This window comes from Bos grunniens, chromosome 19 (assembly GCF_055505025.1).
Source record: "Bos grunniens cultivar Pamir isolate PY7600 chromosome 19, Bosgru_T2T1.0, whole genome shotgun sequence".
Lineage (NCBI taxonomy): Eukaryota > Metazoa > Chordata > Mammalia > Artiodactyla > Bovidae > Bos > Bos grunniens.
The window spans coordinates 57,954,171-57,970,952 of NC_141183.1; the positions used below are offsets into that span (position 1 = coordinate 57,954,171).

Genomic DNA, 16,782 nt, shown 5'->3' on the forward strand with positions numbered 1-16,782 from the left:
AAACTGTGCCACTGGCATGACAAAATCTACCAGTAAGACAACTTTTTTCTCAAAAGGTAAGTTGGCTAATTTTACATGATTTATTCACAGCAAATGTTTCCGGCTCTCATGCTTCACTATTTCTTTACTGTTCACACATCCTTTGTTTCTAAAGGATGTTATACTTTGTGAAATATCAACGAGTCATCACTGTCTCCTTTCGAAAATTGAGGCAACATAGGTCTGCCCTCAAGTTTCTAGCCTTGTTTTCATCTCTGCACATATTTTCCAGAGGACAATGACGAGGAAGAATTCATCTGCAGCCTCAGCAGTTCCCGGGTGAGGCGGGGCCGGGAGGGGTGGTCTGGGGAAGCGGTCTCGCTGCAGAGGCTGGTTCCTGTGTGGCCTAGCCTGGGCCGCTGCTCAACAGCTCCCGGGGTGGTGTCGTGGGGGTCAATGAGACCAGAGTTCCCAGCCACATTCAGGGCTGTGGTGGAGTTCAGGATAGAAGGAGGAGAGAGGAGAGGATGAGGATACATTTTTTCTTTTTCTCTGTAATCCTGAGGGCACCTCGTCAATGATTAGTGGACAAAAAGAGGAGAATCCAGCATCGCCCACTCCCTGGGAGGGGAGCTGTTGAGTGTAGCATGGGGTAACAACGCCCTGCAATTCAGGGTGGAGCGTCTGACAGTCCCCGGGCCAGGAGTTCTGTGCTGTGAATCAGGCAACTGTAGGCAAGGGGGACACCAGCCCTATTGATCCTCCCGCTAATGTGGTTCCTGCCTGGACAAACAGCTTAAGGTGGAGTGTAGACCACCTGTGATTCCAGCTGAGAAGGACTAGAGAAGGCAGGAGGCCTGAGGAACTTCTGAGAGTTTGCCTGGTCCAGAGGAAACAGAGGTTGAGGGAGGCTCTGCAAACTGTGGTCAAGCTTCTTAAGGCAAGATACTTAGTACCTTTGAGTTTCAAAATTCTCATTTATAAAACAAAGGTAATCATATCTCCCTAAGGATAGGTATGTAGAAAATATGTACATTATGTACATAGAAAAATATGTACATTATGCACTCAAAACATAAGAGGCCCAATGCATTATACTTCATTGTTGTTCAGTCACTCAGGCGTGTCCGACTCTTTGCAGCCCCGTGGACTGCAGCACGCCAGGCCTCCCCGTCCTTCACTACGTCCCAGAGTTTGCTCAAACTCATGTCCATTGAGTTGGTGATGCCATCCAGCCATCTCATCCTCTGCCGTCCCCTTCTCCTCCTGCCTTCAATCTTTCCCAGCATCAGGGTCTTTTCCCAATGAGTTGGTTCTTCCCATCAGGTGGCCAAAGTATTGGAGTTTCAGCTTCAACATCAGCCCTTCCAGTGAATATTCCAGACTGATTTCCTCTAGGATTGACTGGTTGGATCTCCTTGCTATCCAAGGGACTCTCTAGAGTCTTTTCCAACACCACAGTTCAAATACATCGATTCTTCAGCACTCAGCCTTCTTTTTGGTCCAACTCTCAGGTCCATGCATGACTACTTCATACTTTGGGGGAATTCCATTTTGTGTGTGGGTTTCTTTCTGGGAGCAATTTCTCACCTCTACTGCCAGATGGCGCCTGTGAGCAGCACTGCCCTTTCCAAAGGCTTTCATTTCCACCCCTTGGGTGCGAGGTATCTTCCTCTGTCAGTGCTCAGGCTGGTATTTAAAATCCAGTATTGCACACAGACTTTGTGTTTCTGATCCATCTGCTCCATGAAGAACTGTGAAACTCAGAAATACCTACTTCTACCCAGACACCCATTTCTCCACTAGGATTTGTCAGCGGATAAGCCTTTGTGATTTAATCAGGCAGTTGGGCATTCCAAATAAGTCAAACAATTAGGAGTCTGGCGTTTTATATGTTTGCGTGCGTGCTAAGTCGCTTCAGTCACGTCCGACTCTTTGTGACCTTATGGACTGTAGCCCTCCAGGCTCCTCTGTCCATGGGATCCTCTGGGCAGGAGGGTTGCCAAGCCCTCCTTCAGGGGATCTTCCCGACACAGGGATCGAATCTGTGTCTCTTGTGTCTCCTGCATTAGCAGGCAGGTTGTTTACCACTAGTGCCCCCTGGGAAGCCTTTTTATATGTTTATCTCTATTGTAAGTTATAGAACCTGAAAAAAGTGCAGAGATTCCAAGTTCAGGCGTTTGAATTTGAATCTTAGCATGCGGAGAACCTTTGGACAAATATTTGACCTCTCTGAGCCTCAATTTCTTCCTCTCTTAAACGTTTGTAATCATTGTGGCTGTTTTGTAGGATGGTTGTCAGGATAAATGAGATAATATTCTGAGGATAAGCCGCACAAAGCCTGGTACAAAATAAGCAAGCCTGCCTGTATAGGCAATTTGACTGTCAAAGGCTTGAACTCTGAAATCAGTCAGATGTTGATTTGACACCTAGCTCTTATCTTGAATAAGTGATGTAAACTCTTTGAGCTCCACTTGCCTTGCAACTTGCAAGATTATCATGCCAATCACACACACACACACAAAAGGTATATATAATACTTGTAACTTTTTCTTTGTATCATGTCCCATTTCAGATAGGATTTGAATTTACCTACTCAAAATAAAAATTAACATAATGACCTTTTCTTTTATAATACATTTTAAAATCAAGGATAGGTTAAAGCAGGAAACAAGTTTAGAATTTTGGATCCCATCTTAAGAGTCTGTATAATTGCTAGTGATGGGGGCACAAATTCGGCTTTAAGATTCTCAGCATCCAAAGCGGTAAAGAAAAGAAATATGGTTAGTTATGACTCAGAGCGCCAAGCTAAACGCAGAGGAGTTCTGAAGCAGTCCAGCTATTCCTAGATCTGAGACTCAAGAGACTGTATGTCGCACACGGTGGCTACACAACAGGCACATAATGTTAGGCGGCCTCGTCTTCCGCAGAGGAAAGAGTGGGTCCGAGAATAAAAGCAACATGGAAAGGGTAACATCTGAGCTGAACAAGACAGAATGGGGTTTGTCAGGAGCCTGGCGGGCTGACGAAGGGTGAGGCAGGGGAGCCGGTCCACGAGGGGAGGGCGGCAGCCTGGGGCCTCCTGCGCCGCAGGGCCTGCGCGGGCCGCGCTGCCCTCCGCGGGAAGGCACAGGGCGTGCAGCCGGGGAGGCCGCGGCGGGCCTGTCCACACGGCGGCTTCCGCGTGCGGTCCTGCCTTACCGGACCTCTGGTGCTTAAAGACCGTCCTCAGAGGGAAGTTAGCTGTCTTTTTTTTTTTTTTTTTTTTTTGAGTGTTTTGTTCTATTTTCCTTAGGACCCAGCCTTATGGCTCTTGAAGGAAGAAAATGGTCAGGATGGTTACTGAGAACGTTCCTTTATTTTTTCCCCTCCAGGTCTCCTCAGTCATTACAACCTGTGCTGGGGGCTCTGTGACGTGGCCTTAAGACAGCGCTTTTAGGCGGAAAAGCCCCAGAGGAGGGAAGCCATCGCCTCTTCGTCTTCCGACGTCCCCTCTGTTTCTCCTCTGGCTTCATAGCTTCCAGCACATGCTGTTTCTCCTTCTCTCTCAGGAAGCGGGAGTCGGGGGTACGCCCGGCAGACGTGTGTTTCCGGCTTCAGCCACGCAGGGGGCAGGCTCTGAGGGGCACCCCAGCCCGGCTGTGCTCAGTGACTCCCTCTTAAATGCGCCTGTAGGCAAGGGTGGAGCTCTGGGGGTCCTAGGTGTTTGTACCCGGAGGTTGAAATGAGTTCATGGGGGGTTATGATTAGGTTTGGGTTCCTGAACGCACACCTGGTATCGTTGCCTTGCTTTCAGAGACAACTAAGCAGTCACTTGTTTTCTGGACTCCGATACCCTCTGGGCTCCTCCGGCCTGCCCGGGACAGGCCCAGGTGATCAGGCAGCCCCAGGCAGCCTATCTCTGCATCAGCTGCATTCTGAGAACTCTGCCCAGGGCCAGTTCTTGGAATGGTTCTGATCGTTATCTTTGTACCCTCCCCGTGACATCGGTGGCAGAGTCCACATGTGGCAGAGTGCACGGGGTAGGCGATCAAGACATCTGGGCTTCTGGGTACAACCGGCACAGAAAAGTTTGGTGGCTTTGGATAAGTCATTTCCCACCTGTTTAAAAAAATTGCATATTAAAAAAATTTATGTGTAAATTTGGGCGAGGGGCGGGGAAGGGTCCATGGATGTCATTGTTTTCTCAAAAGAGTCTGTGACAGACAATGGCTGAGAATCCCTGGACTTAAGATTTACAAATTCTTACCATCCAGCTTGAGACAATAACAGTTCTGTGCTTCCAGGATTTAACTCTTAGGCAGTTTTTGCTGGTGGCCTACCAGTTCCTTCGCTGTGGTCCAAGGATACCTTTCAGAGAAACTCAGAGAGGGCAATGGCACCCCACTGGAGGAGCCTGGAGGGCTGCAGTCCATGGGGTCGCTGAGGGTCGGACATGACTAAACGACTTCACTTTCACTTTTCACTTTTATGCATTGGAGAAGGACATGGCAACCCACTGCAGTGTTCTTGCCTGGAGAATTCCAGGGACCAGGGAGCCTGGTGGGCTTCCATCTATGGGGTTGCACAGAGTTGGACATGACTGAAGTGACTTAGCAGCAGCAGCAGCAGTGAGACTACTCTCCCATGAGGGAGAAGGACCCATGAACAAAGAATTACGATGTCTAAAACTCAGGGTGGCATTTAACCCAGGGCACTGAGAGACAAGGCCCCCCAGAGTGTTGCAGCCATTCCTTCTCACATCTGGAGGATGTGAAGTGCTGCAAAGGAAGAGCCCTTCAGTAAAGGGTGAAGGGCGTGCTCCCAGCCAGCACCGGAGGCCAGGGTCGCCCACTGCTGTCCCCCAACACCCCCCACATGGTCTCTCTTGCTGCCAGCAAGCTAGCTGCCCTTATATGGGAACAGGTTGTAACCTCAGACCTGCGCTTTCTGGATGAGAAGCCACCTACTCTGCAGGAGCCCCAAGATCCCATTCGCCCCTCTTTTCCTGCCCTTCCCGGGGCGTCCCAGCCCTTTCGGGGCCAGCACTGTAGGAGGATGAACTGCGGAGATGCTTAGCAATGTATATCACATCAGCACGTAGATCTCCCTCGGGTGTAGACCTTAGCAGTTCCCAGGGACCTCCTGGCTCTTCAGGAATCTCTGTTAAATGGGAAATCTGCTTAAAACAAAAGAAAAGCAGGACTGTTTCTATTGGCACACAGCGGGCCAGAGGGGCAGGTACTGTAGCAGGCAGGGCTCTAGGCTCAGTTCCCTTACTGCCTGGGTCCAGGCTTTTCCATCATGTTGCTGCCCCCCAGTCCAGCTACCATCACCTCTGCCCTCGACTATTCCACTTAACTTCCACATATGTCTCGTTCTAATTCATTCTCCATGTGACAGCCAGAGGGATCTTTTAAAATGTAAATCAGAACACACCACTCCTCTACTAAAATTTTCCAAATATTTTCACTGCACTTAGAATAAAATCCAAACTCTACCAAGTCCTCCCATGATCTGGCATCTGTCTACCCGTCTAGCTCTCTCCTGGAATCCCTGCTTCTTACTCACCAAGCTCATTGACCTCCTGTCTCAGCATTGCTGTAATGTCCTTTCTGCCTCAGGGCCTTTGTATGTGCTGTTTTTGTTGACTGAATTGCTCTTCACCAGTCACATGGTTTCTTCCTCCTCTTTATTTTAAAATTTATCTTATTTTGTATTGGGGTATAGCTGATTAACAATGTTGTGATGGTTTCAGGTGAACAGTGAAGGAGTCAGGCATATATACACTGGTTTCTTCCTCTTTTGATTCAGATCCCAGCCTAACAGGCAATTTTTGTTAGAGCTCTTCCCTGAGGATTTTGACTAAAGTTTCCCTACCCTACTCCATCACAGCCTTTTCACTGTTTTCTTTTATTCTCTATTTGCTGTAATCTGAAATTACCTACTTTATTTGTTTATTGTCTGTCTCCCCTGCCCCACTAATGAGCCTTGTCTGTCCCATACACTGTTGTGCCCCCAGCATATAGAATTGTTGTTGCTGAGTTGCTAAGTCATGACCGACTCTTTGCAACCCCATGAACTGCAGCTCGCCAGGCTTCCCTGTCCTTCACCATCTCCTGGAGTTTCTTCAGACTCATGTCCATTGAGTAGGTGATGCCTTCCAACTGTCTCATTGTCTGTCATCCCCTTCTCCTCCTGCCCTCAATCTCTCCCAGCATCAAGGTCTTTACCGATGAGTTGGCTCTTTGCATCAGGTGGTCAAAATATTGGTGCTTCAACTTCAACATCAGTCTTTTCAATGAATATTCAGGGCTGATTTCCTTTAGGGTTGACTGGTTGGACCTCCTTGCAGTCCAGGGAACTCTCAAGAGTCTTCTCCAGCACCACAGTTCAAAAGCATCAATTCTTAGGTGCTCAGTCTTCTTTATGGTCCAATTGTCACATTTGTACATGAAGAATGAAAGAAAAAAGGAAGAGGCATCTAGAATGGGGGATGCATAATAGATAATCAAATATTTGTTGGGTGATTGAATAAGTAATGATGGTAACACCATTTAATACACTGGTGCCCCTATTCCTCAGCGACACATCTGGTCTTTCATTATCTTCAGAAAACTCCCTGAGGTAGATGTTAGCATCACAGACAGCCACATTATAGTTGAGGAAATGGATCAAGTGAGATTAACAATTTGCCTAAAATCATAATTGTGGCCTGGAAGTTTATCCCTTGTGAGATACCGATAGACCTTTTGGGGAAAGTGGAAGGGGAGAGAAATTCTCTCTGTTCTTCCAAATTTTAAACCCCACCATCACATTATCCATCCACTGAGGAGTTAATGGAATAATGCACTGCCTGTCTGGTCTACACAAAAACAAGGTCTGCGACCAGGCCTCAGCTCCAGGGAGTGATTAAACTCTATTCCCACACACAGTTCTGCATCTGATTCATCCTGAGCACATCCACATTCAGTCACATATTTATTGCTGATTGATTCATCACACATGTACTCTTAGTAGATACTGTGACAGGCACCTGGCAGCTCCAGGGAGGAAAAGAATCCCTGATTCATGCTAAGGTTTGTCCCCGGTCTCCCCTGGAAATGGCCTCTAATAAGTTCTATTGGTCAAATTCTAATTCTTTTGACTAAATAAGATTATGCATATAAAATACTTATTAGCTGGGATTCTGGCATGGAGGAGGCACTCAAGGAATATTAGTGATGACGATGGTGATATCAGAACCTGGACTTCTTTTCTCAGCCAGGCTGCCTACAAGGGGAGGAAAGATTTAAAATGCTCTTGGCCTGTTTTTCCCCTTCCAGAGCCATCCCATTAAAAACTCCAGCTCACATGACTTCCATTGCCTTTTCCTAAGCGCACAGCCTGTACAAGCAACTGCAAGTAATAAGCATAATTTAAATGCTGTGTCTTTCCTAATTAAAATCCATCCAGAAGGGGATGCCAGAGTTATTTTAGTTCATGAGGCAGAAGAAGTTTCATTATATTAATCCAGGCTTTTCAACAGAGCTGGAGGGGAGATGTGTCCATGTGTGTGCATTGTGTGTGTGTGTGTGCGTGCACGCACATGCGTGCATGTGCACGTAGTGTGTTTGGAGTGCTATCAAGAATGCAACGCTGGCCCTGAATAGGTTGTAGGCTAATTCCCTTTGAAATTCAAAGGGAGCTGTTGATGGAGCCACTGGGGATTGCTTGCTGAGCACCTCAGGCTGGTGAGTAACTCTGGGGTCTGCCTTGGCCCTTCTATGTGGTTCTGAAGGAAGCCACTGGAATGGCTTTTCCATCAGGAGATGCTGTCCCAGCTCCCTGTGCTGAGGCTCCACAAGCTTGGCGGCTCTCCTTGGAAAACTGGTTGCCAGAGCAGCTGGATCAGGCCAGCTTCCTCAGCAAAGAGGAGAAAGCAAGCAGACCTCCCTCTGCTAACCCAGGGGCCTCTTTCCAAGGGATAGCTCCCAAGAGCGAATGATACAGGAAACCAAATCCAGATAGAGAGGAGATGATGACAGAAAAACAAGGAGGATGAGAAGAAAGGAAAGCTTACAAGGACAAGGAGGAGGGAAAGGTTTAGGAGACATCTCTCTTAGGACAGATTTTGCTTTGCCAGGGCAGGAGCTGGTCTCCATGGGAGTGAACAGGAAGCTGAAGGGTGAAGACAGTTTGGAGCACGCTTTTCATGTTCAGAGGATTCCTCTTTCCCACCACCAAGCCCTAAGCCCTCACTGTAATATTTTTGAAATACATCTCAATGTATTTTCATTATTGATAAATATGTTTCTTTCCCCAATCCCTTTGGCTATATGGCCCCTGAGATGGAGAGGAAAGCTACAGAGTAGCAAAGGAAGAAGACAGGACCTTAAGGGAACTCGACACCCAGAAGGAAGGGGAGGAAATGCATTTGCAGTCTGAGAAGGGGGCTTAGAGAGAGAGAAAACAGGGCAGGGAGTATGAGGTGTGGGTGTTTCTGCTCCTCAGCTCCAGGTCACACCTCAGTTGTTGAGGGTGGGATGGAACCAAAGACATTTAGCAGGGGTTAGAAACACCCAGTTAGGGAATATAGGATGACTCACCCCCGGGGAAATGCAAGTATCTTTGCCCAGGTGGGCCCAGAGCTCCTGTAACCCTGGCCCTTGGGTAGCCGGAACCAGGGCTCAGGAGGGTTTCCGGGAGGTCCGACTTGTGGAGACCTATGGACTCCAGTTTGATGCAGGGTCCACATCTGAGAGTTCCTGGACCCCCAGGGGGATGCAGAGGCTGAAATAAATGATCAAAATAGATCAGGGTGGTGGATAAGATGGCTGCAGGGAGCAGGGATTCACCTCTGAATGCCAAGGTGGAGGCCGCACCAAAGCTCCAAAGGACAAGGCAGGATTCCCTACCAAGGTAGATACCCAGGAACCAGACAAGAATGGCTCATGGGTCAGCACATACCTATGACTAGCGCATGGAACTGTGACTACCCCCTGCTGCCGTAGACTTTTAACTTCTGCTGATCTGGGAGACAGCAGTGAGCAGTGGTTTGAAGCAAGATCTTAATTCCCTGCCCAGAAATTAAACCTGGGTGAAAACCAGGATTCTTAACCACTAGACCACCAGGGGCAATACTGATTACAGCTTGTGATTCATCCAGCCCGGCATTTCTCATGGTGTACTCTGCATATACGTTAAATAAACAGGGTGACAATACACAGCCTTGATGCACTCCTTTCCCAATTTGGAACCAGTCCATTGCTCCATGTCCGGTTCTAACTGTTGTTTCTTGACCTGCATACGGTTTCTTCGGAGGTAGGTAATGTGGTCTGGTATTCCCGTCTCTTGAAGAATTTTCCAGTTTGTTGTGATCCACACAGTCAAAGGCTTTAGCATAATCAATAAAGAAGAAGTAGATGTTTTTCTGATTTTTATGTGATCCAATGGATGTTGGCAATTTGATCTCTGGTTCCTCTGCCTTTCCTAAATCCAGCTTAAACGTCTGGAACTCCTCAGTTCACATACTGTTGAAGCCTCTCTTAGAGAATTTTGAGTATTACTTTTCTAGCGTGTGAGATGAGGGCAATTGTGTGGTAGTTTGCACATTCTTTGGCATTGCCTTTCTTTGGGATTGGAATGAAAACTGAGCTTTTCCAGTCCTGTGGCCACTGCTGAGTTTTCCACATTTGCTAGCATACTGACTGCAACACTTTAATATCAACTTTTAGGATTTGAGATAGTTCAGCTGTAATTCCATCACCTCCACTAGCTTTGTTCATAGTGATGCTTCCTAAGGCCCACTTGAATTCACACTCCAGGATGTCTGGCTCTAGGTGAGTGATCACACCATCGTGGTTATCTGGGTCAGGAAGATCTTTTTTGTACAATTCTTCTGTGTATTCTTGCCACCTCTTCTTAATATCTTCTGCTTCTGTTAGGTCCACACTATTTCTGTCCTATATTGTGTCTGTCTTTGCATGAAATGTTCCTTTGGTATCTCTCATTTTCTTGAAGAGGTTTCTAGTCTTTCCCATTCTATGGTTTTCCTCTATTTCTTTGCATTGATCACTGAGGAAGGCTTTCTTATCTCTCCGTGCTATTCTTTGGAACTCTGCATTCAAATGGGTATATCTTTCCCTTTCTCCTTTGCTTTTCACTTCCCTTCTTTTCACAGCTATTTGTAAGGCCTCCTCAGACAACCATTTTGCCTTTTTGCATTTCTTTTTCTTGGGGATGGTCTTGATCCCTGTCTCCTGTACAATGTCACAAACTTCTGTTCATAGTTCTTCAGGCACTCTTTCTATCAGATCTAATCCCTTGAATCTATTTCTCACTTCCACTGTATAATCATAAGGGATTTGATTTAGGTCATACCTGAATGGTCTAGTGGTTTCCCCCACTTTCTTCTATTTAAGTCTGAATTTGGCAATAAGGAGTTCATGATCTGAGCCACAGTCAGCTCCTGGTCTTGTTTTTGCTGACTGTATAGAGTTTCTCCATCTTTGGCCACAAAGAATATAACTAATCTGATTTCAGTATTGACCATTTGCTGATGTCCATGTGTAGAGTTGTCTCTTGAGTTGTTGGAAGAGGGTGTTTGCTATGACCCATGCGTTCTCTTGGCAAAACTCTGGTAGCCTTTGCCCTGTTTCATTTTGTACTCCAAGGGTAAACTTGCCTGTTAATTCCAGGTATCTCTGGACTTCCTACTTTTGCATTCCAGTCCTCTCTGATGAAAAGGACATCATTTTGGGTGTTAGTTCTAGAAGGTCTTGTAGGTCTTCGTAGGATCATTCAACTTCAGCTTCTTCACCATTACTGGTTGGGGCATAGACTTGGATTACTGTGATGCTGAATGGTTTGCTTTGGAAATGAATAGAAATCATTCTGTGGTTTTTGAGATTGCATCCAAGTACTGCATTTTGGACTCTTTTGTTGGCTATGATGGCTACTCCATTTCTTCTAAGGGATTCTTGCCCACAGTAGTAGATATAATGGTCATCTGAGTTAAATTTTCAGATTCCCATCCATTTTAGTTCACTGAATCCTAAAATGTCAATGTTCACTCTTGCCATCTCCTGTTAAACCACTTCCAATTTAAATTCATGGACCTAACATCCCAGGTTCCTACGCAATATTGTTCTTTACAGAATCTCACTTTCCTTCCGTCACCAGTCACGTCCATAGTTTGGTGTTGTTTTCACTTTGCCTCCATCTCTTCATTCTTTCTGGAGTTATTTCTCCACTCTTCTCCAGTAGCATATTGGGCACCTACTGACTGGGGAAGTTCATCTTTCAGTGTCATATCTTTTTGCCTTTTCTACTGTCCATGGTGTTCTCAAAGTAAGGACACTGAAGTGGTTTGCCATTCCCTTCTCTAGCGGACCACGAACTCTCCACCATGACCCATCCATCTTCGGTGGCTCTACACGGCATGGCCCATAGTTTTATTGAGTTAGGCAAGGCTGTAAACCACATGATCAGTTTGATTAGTTTTCTGTGATTGCATTTTTCATTCTGTCTGCCCTCTGATGGATAAGGATAAGAGGCTTGTGGAAGCTTCCTGATGGGAGGGACTGGTTGTGGGGGAATCAGGGTCTTGTTCTGATGGGCGGGGCCATGCTCGGTAAATCTTTAATGCAGTTTTCTGTTGATGGTCAGAATTGTTGCTCCCAGGACTGTTGCTGTCAGTGTTCCTGACCCCACAGCAGGCCACTGTCAACTCATGTCTCTGCCAGACACTCCTGGATACTCACAGGCAACTCTGGTTCAGTCTGTTGTTGGGTCACTGCTCCTTTCTCCTGGTCCTGGTGCAGACAAGGTTTTGTTTGTGCCCTTCAAGAGTCTGTTTCCCCAGTCCTGTGGCAGTTCTGTAATCAAATCCCACTGGCCTTCAAAGTCAAATTCCCTGCGGGTTCTCAGTCTCTTTGCCAGATCCCCACGTTGGAAAATCTGTTGTGTATCTTAGAATTTTTTTAACAGTGCGAGAATGTCTTTGGTATAATTATTCTCCCGTTTGCGGGTCATCTGCTCAGTGGCTCTTTGGTGGGGTTAATGGCGACCTCCTCTAAGAGGACTTAGGCCACAGACCGTGCCTCCCAGATGTGCTGCAGCCAGAGGCCCTGTCCCTACGCAGGCCACTGCTGACTGCCTCCGCAGGAGACACTCAGACACAAAGCTGCCTGGCCCTGTCTCTTTGGGGTCCCTGGGTCCTGGTGCACACAGGCATTGTTTGAGCCTTCCAAGCATTTCTGGCAATTATGCGCTTTGAATCTAAGCAAAGCCCTTCCTACTATCTTAATTGGCTTCTGCTTTGCCCTTGGATGTGGGGTATCTTTTCTTGGTGGGATCCAACATTCTCCTCTCAATGGTTGTTGGGCAGTGAGTATTATTATTATTGGCATAGCACAACACATGCAAGAGCTCATGTACAAATAGTTTATTTGCACAGAAACAAACAGGAATACATACCTGGAGAGAAAGAGTGTGGGCGTCCTTCCCAATGAGGAGAAGTACAGTAAAGAGGTGGTTAAATCTTCATATAGGGACAGTTCCTCTGGGTCTTTGTCCTCATCTGGCCAATTACCTCATTTCTTTTCCCACATCTGTTCTGTCCCAGGGCCCTCCCCTATATCTGTGCACATCTTTTTGCCAAGATAGATTCCAGTGCAGAGGCCTATGGGAGCTTCACAGTACCTATTATGAAGCAGTGTCCCTTCCCTTTTTGACCTCTGAGAAGTCTTCCTATGCATGTGCAGTTGGGGAGGGCTCCTTGACCTCAGGAGTCATAGATGTGGTCATCTTATCTTTTTATTCCAGCAGAGATCAGCTCCTGCCATTGAGTTGATCCTTGAAATGTCTAGGGAAAACAAAGATCCAATTTACTCTACTTGACAAGCTCCAGCTGTTCAGCCCAGGGGCCCATCTATCGTCCCTCATGGCCTCTACCCAGACACAACCCAGAGAAAGAGAGAAAGGTTGAGAGATATCTTGAGAGAAACTTCCCCGGACCTTTGTATTTTGGACTGATTGAATTATTTTCTTTCGCTCTTTTTTTTGACCATGCAGCACGGCATATGAGATGTTAGTTCACCAACCAGGGATGGAACCTGCGCCCCCTGCAATGGAAGCACAGAGTCTTAACCACTGGACCATCAGGAAAGCCCTAAATTGATTGGACTCTTAACCTGAACTTGTTAAGTTGAATGAAAGAACCTGTTTTAAATTAGAAAACAAGAAATTACTTTTAATTGGCCAATTAAGTTTTTTGGGGACTCAAATAAATTGATGAAATCAATTATACTTTTTAGAGCTAAATTTTTTTTTTTTTTTTTGCACAACTGAATTGCAGTGTAAAAATTTTGACCTCTCTATAATGATTGCTTTACAAATCCACAAATAGATTTAGAGTTTCTGAGTCATCTTCACATACATTATCATTTGGAACTTGATGGCAAATCAAAGTAGATGCTTTATTCCAACTTTACAGATGCAGAAAACAGAGGCTCAGTGATGGTCAGAGCCTTGTTCTAGTTCACCAACCTAGAAGAAGGCTTCTTCCAGGCCCATGCTGAATCTCTGTCTAATATAGTGGTTCTCAGCTGGGGCCATTTCCATAGACAATTTTGGTTGTCACACTCTACCCAAGGGTAGAGGCCGGGATTCTGGTGAACATACTGTGCTGCAGAGAACAGTCTCAGTAAAGAATGACTTGGCTCCAGATGTCTAGTGCCAAGATGGAGCAACCCTCTTACATATATGTTATGGGGGATTGAGTTCAAGGGGGTAAGTTGTATCTCTCCTTTCATACTTGTGAAAATAGGCTAGGAACCCATAGCCAAGGTGATTACTACTTAATGAGGAAGACACAACTGATAAACCTTAATTTCCCTAGAGACATAACCCCACTGGAGCTTCATTTCTAAAATGCTGTGTCAAGTGGATAAGTCAAAGGCTTTATCAACAAGAAACTGCACATCCTGGGCAGGCTGGTGCTTGGGGCATACTCAGAACAGATCATTTTTAACTTCCTTTCCTCTCTACATGATTACTTTCAGTGATAATCAAATTAAAATAAATAATGACAAGCAGAAAACTAAATTTTTTATGTCATATACATAATCATGTCAGTAATAAAAAGATAAATATACATGCAGTGAAAAAGGAAGAGTACTATATTAATACTTTTAAATTATATGAATGTATTTTCTTTCAAAAGAAAAACTATACCTGTGTATTGATATGTTGAAATAATGAATAATGATATTACAGATTCTATATTCACGCCTTGAGTTCGACAAATTTGTCAATGATTTTAGTTAAAATTAGCCTTCTCTGTCAAAATTAGTCTGCATATTCCTATTTGATAGACAATGCAGTCAGATTTGTCAAGCTATCTTCACTCATAGTTGATCAAAGAATTTTTTATTAGTCTTAATTTTGAAATTTTCTTTCATATAAAGAAACAGGTGTACAAGTAGAAATTTTCATACCTACCTAAGAGTAAGTTCAGCTAAGATACAGAAGACATCCCATTTTTCAGTCAGTTCCAGAAATTGCAATACTTTCTGTGTCCTGTTTCTCTTCAAGATTTATTCTAAAGTTTTCCAAAGTCTCCACAGTTGAAAATTTCCACTAAAATACCTTTAACAGAAAGTCCACTGAATTTAATTGTATTTGGTTAAGACTTGGAAAATTTTTCTTCCACAAAAAAGAGAAAATGGCTGATTAACAGAACATTGATATTATCATTTTAAAAATCACTTCTGACAGTGAAGCCCCTTACCGCCTACACCCTGGGCTGACCCGTCCTGCCTTCTGGCCCCACCAGCTCTGGATGAACACTTCCTGGAGGAGCTAAGTTCCATTTTTCTGTTGTTAGGGAAAGGTCTATGTGGTCAGTCAGGTTTCAAGGAATCAGTGTTCCACCACGAGATTCCACCCCCCACCTTTTCTAATTCTTGGCATAAAAATATGCAAATACAGAAACAAATGAAAGAATAAAAATGACACATTTATTAGTTAGGGTTATGTTTGCTTTTCCATCCATAACATACAGTCTCTGCCCTCAAAGATGCTGGTGTCTTTGTGGAGGGGCTGTTTTACGGACTGTAGGAAGTTAGCCATCACAAGAGAGGGGCAGGTGGAGAGCTGCGTTGGAAAAGGGGTGAGGTTCAGGGGAGGGAGTAACTGTGTCCAACCAGGAGATCAGAGGGGTAAGCTTACGGTGAAGGATGTTGGATTTGTGATCTCTGAAGAAGATTTAGCTTTGGGACCAGGGACCAGGCTTGACCAGTCAGGGCTGTCGTGTGGCAGAAGTTTATCACAGTGAGAAGGGACAGAGGTAACTTCTGACATAGACATCAGAAGGGCGTGGAGAGTGCCCCCTTGCTAGTCTTCAGCAAGGGAATTACGTGCTTTTTAATTAGTTATTACAATATATCAAAAGAATGTCTCAAGCTTGTGAAAATTTTACCAGACCCACTCCCACAATATATGTTTCAGGACAACAGGATTAGAACTTAGAAAGCTAGATTCTACCAGAAAGATCCTAGAAAGACCCACTAGAATAGAAAGATCCTACCAGACCCACTCCCATAATTTACATTCTAAAATATCAGGATTAGTCAGAAGGCTTCCAGGAAGGAGAAACTGTTCTCAAGCAGGATACATTGTTATATAATCCCTAGTATAGGGTTTAAACTGAATTGTTTTTTGTGTAATCATCAGTTCTGGGCTTAAAGAAAAACACCGTTTTATGTGACTAAGACTAAGGAATGTAGAGGGAAGAAAAAGGTTTGCCCTCTCCTCCTCCTCGAGAACCCCAGACCCCTCTCTCCTCTGGGACTCCCGGACCTCTTAACACCTGCCTAAGAACTGACTCTCTCAAGAGGACATTTCACGGAAAAAAATAGCATTTCCATGTGTCCTGAAGAATGAATAGCATTCGGTACTTAAAGGCTCTGCTAGGGCCTAGGAGCCAGTGCCTCCATTTCGCCATCCTTTCTGCCCCTTGGGTCCACAGGGAAACGAACCCGAGAGGAGACAGACTGCTCTTTGGAACAGTGCCTGTCCGCGGGTGGGGGGATCATCGTAATTGTCCTCAACTGCGTGTGACATTCAGAGAGTCGCTTTCCCTCTCTAGGCCACAAAGAGCTTATCCCAGGAAATGTCTCAAAGGCATCCTCTGACCCAGACCTTCCTGGGCCGTCCTGAAAGCGCCTTGGGGAGGCTTTCTGAGTATGGCTGCGGCGGACGGGTCTGGCTCCAGAGCACCAGCTGCGGGGTCTATGGGGTCGCAGAGGCGGGTCGGGGAGTCCGGGCGTTCCCCGTGCCATCCGTCTGCTGGGGGCCTTGAGTCTCTGGCCCCGATTCCCTGTAGCCATCCCCTCTGCTCATTCACGTCCCCTCTCGACCCAGCACACCAGTGAGGAGGAGAGAAGCGGGTGGGAAGGGAGAAACGCGGCAGAGACGAGGGAGTGGGGAGGGCAGAGGGTCAGCGACGGAGGGGAGGAGAGACCACGGGGTCGGAGCAGGGGGAGGGCCGAGGAGGGGAAGGGCCCAGGGCGCAGACGCGCAGACCCCAGCTCCCCCTTTCTGCTCACCCACCCCCATCGCCTTCTAAAATCACTCTTCTATTTCTGAGATTCATCTTCTGTCAAAAGAAAGAAAGGCCCTTTGGTCTTTTAAGGTACCGTTTCATGAGGCCTCTGTGCGCGTCTGCCTGCCTCTGTAGTTCCAGGGAGGCAGCAGGCGGCAGGGCACCTGCAGGAAGGGGGACCCGCGTTCTGCCGCCTGCCCGGGAGGAGGGGGTGCGCCCGAGACGGGGAGGGGTCC

General features: G+C 46.2%; 1 protein-coding gene across 15 annotated transcripts in view; it reads left to right on the forward strand.

Annotated features, from left to right (window-relative positions):
* The window catches only part of MMD (monocyte to macrophage differentiation associated), an 81,419-nt gene extending 68,171 nt beyond the window's left edge, over positions 1-13,248 (forward strand). For 10 of the 15 annotated variants that reach the window (XR_015148378.1, XR_015148359.1, XR_015148367.1 and 7 more), the window contains 2 exons: positions 3,354-3,546; positions 13,015-13,248. Coding sequence is in view for 4 of the 15 variants with exons in the window: in XM_086360914.1 (XP_086217040.1) it covers positions 3,354-3,404 (51 nt within the window). In the remaining 11 variants the exon portion in view is untranslated. Of the gene's footprint in view, positions 1-3,353; positions 5,463-13,014 lie in introns of those variants that run through there. The other 5 variants (XR_015148371.1, XM_086360901.1, XM_086360913.1 and 2 more) reach the window with 2 other exon arrangements.
* The last annotated feature ends 3,534 nt before the right edge of the window (positions 13,249-16,782 follow it).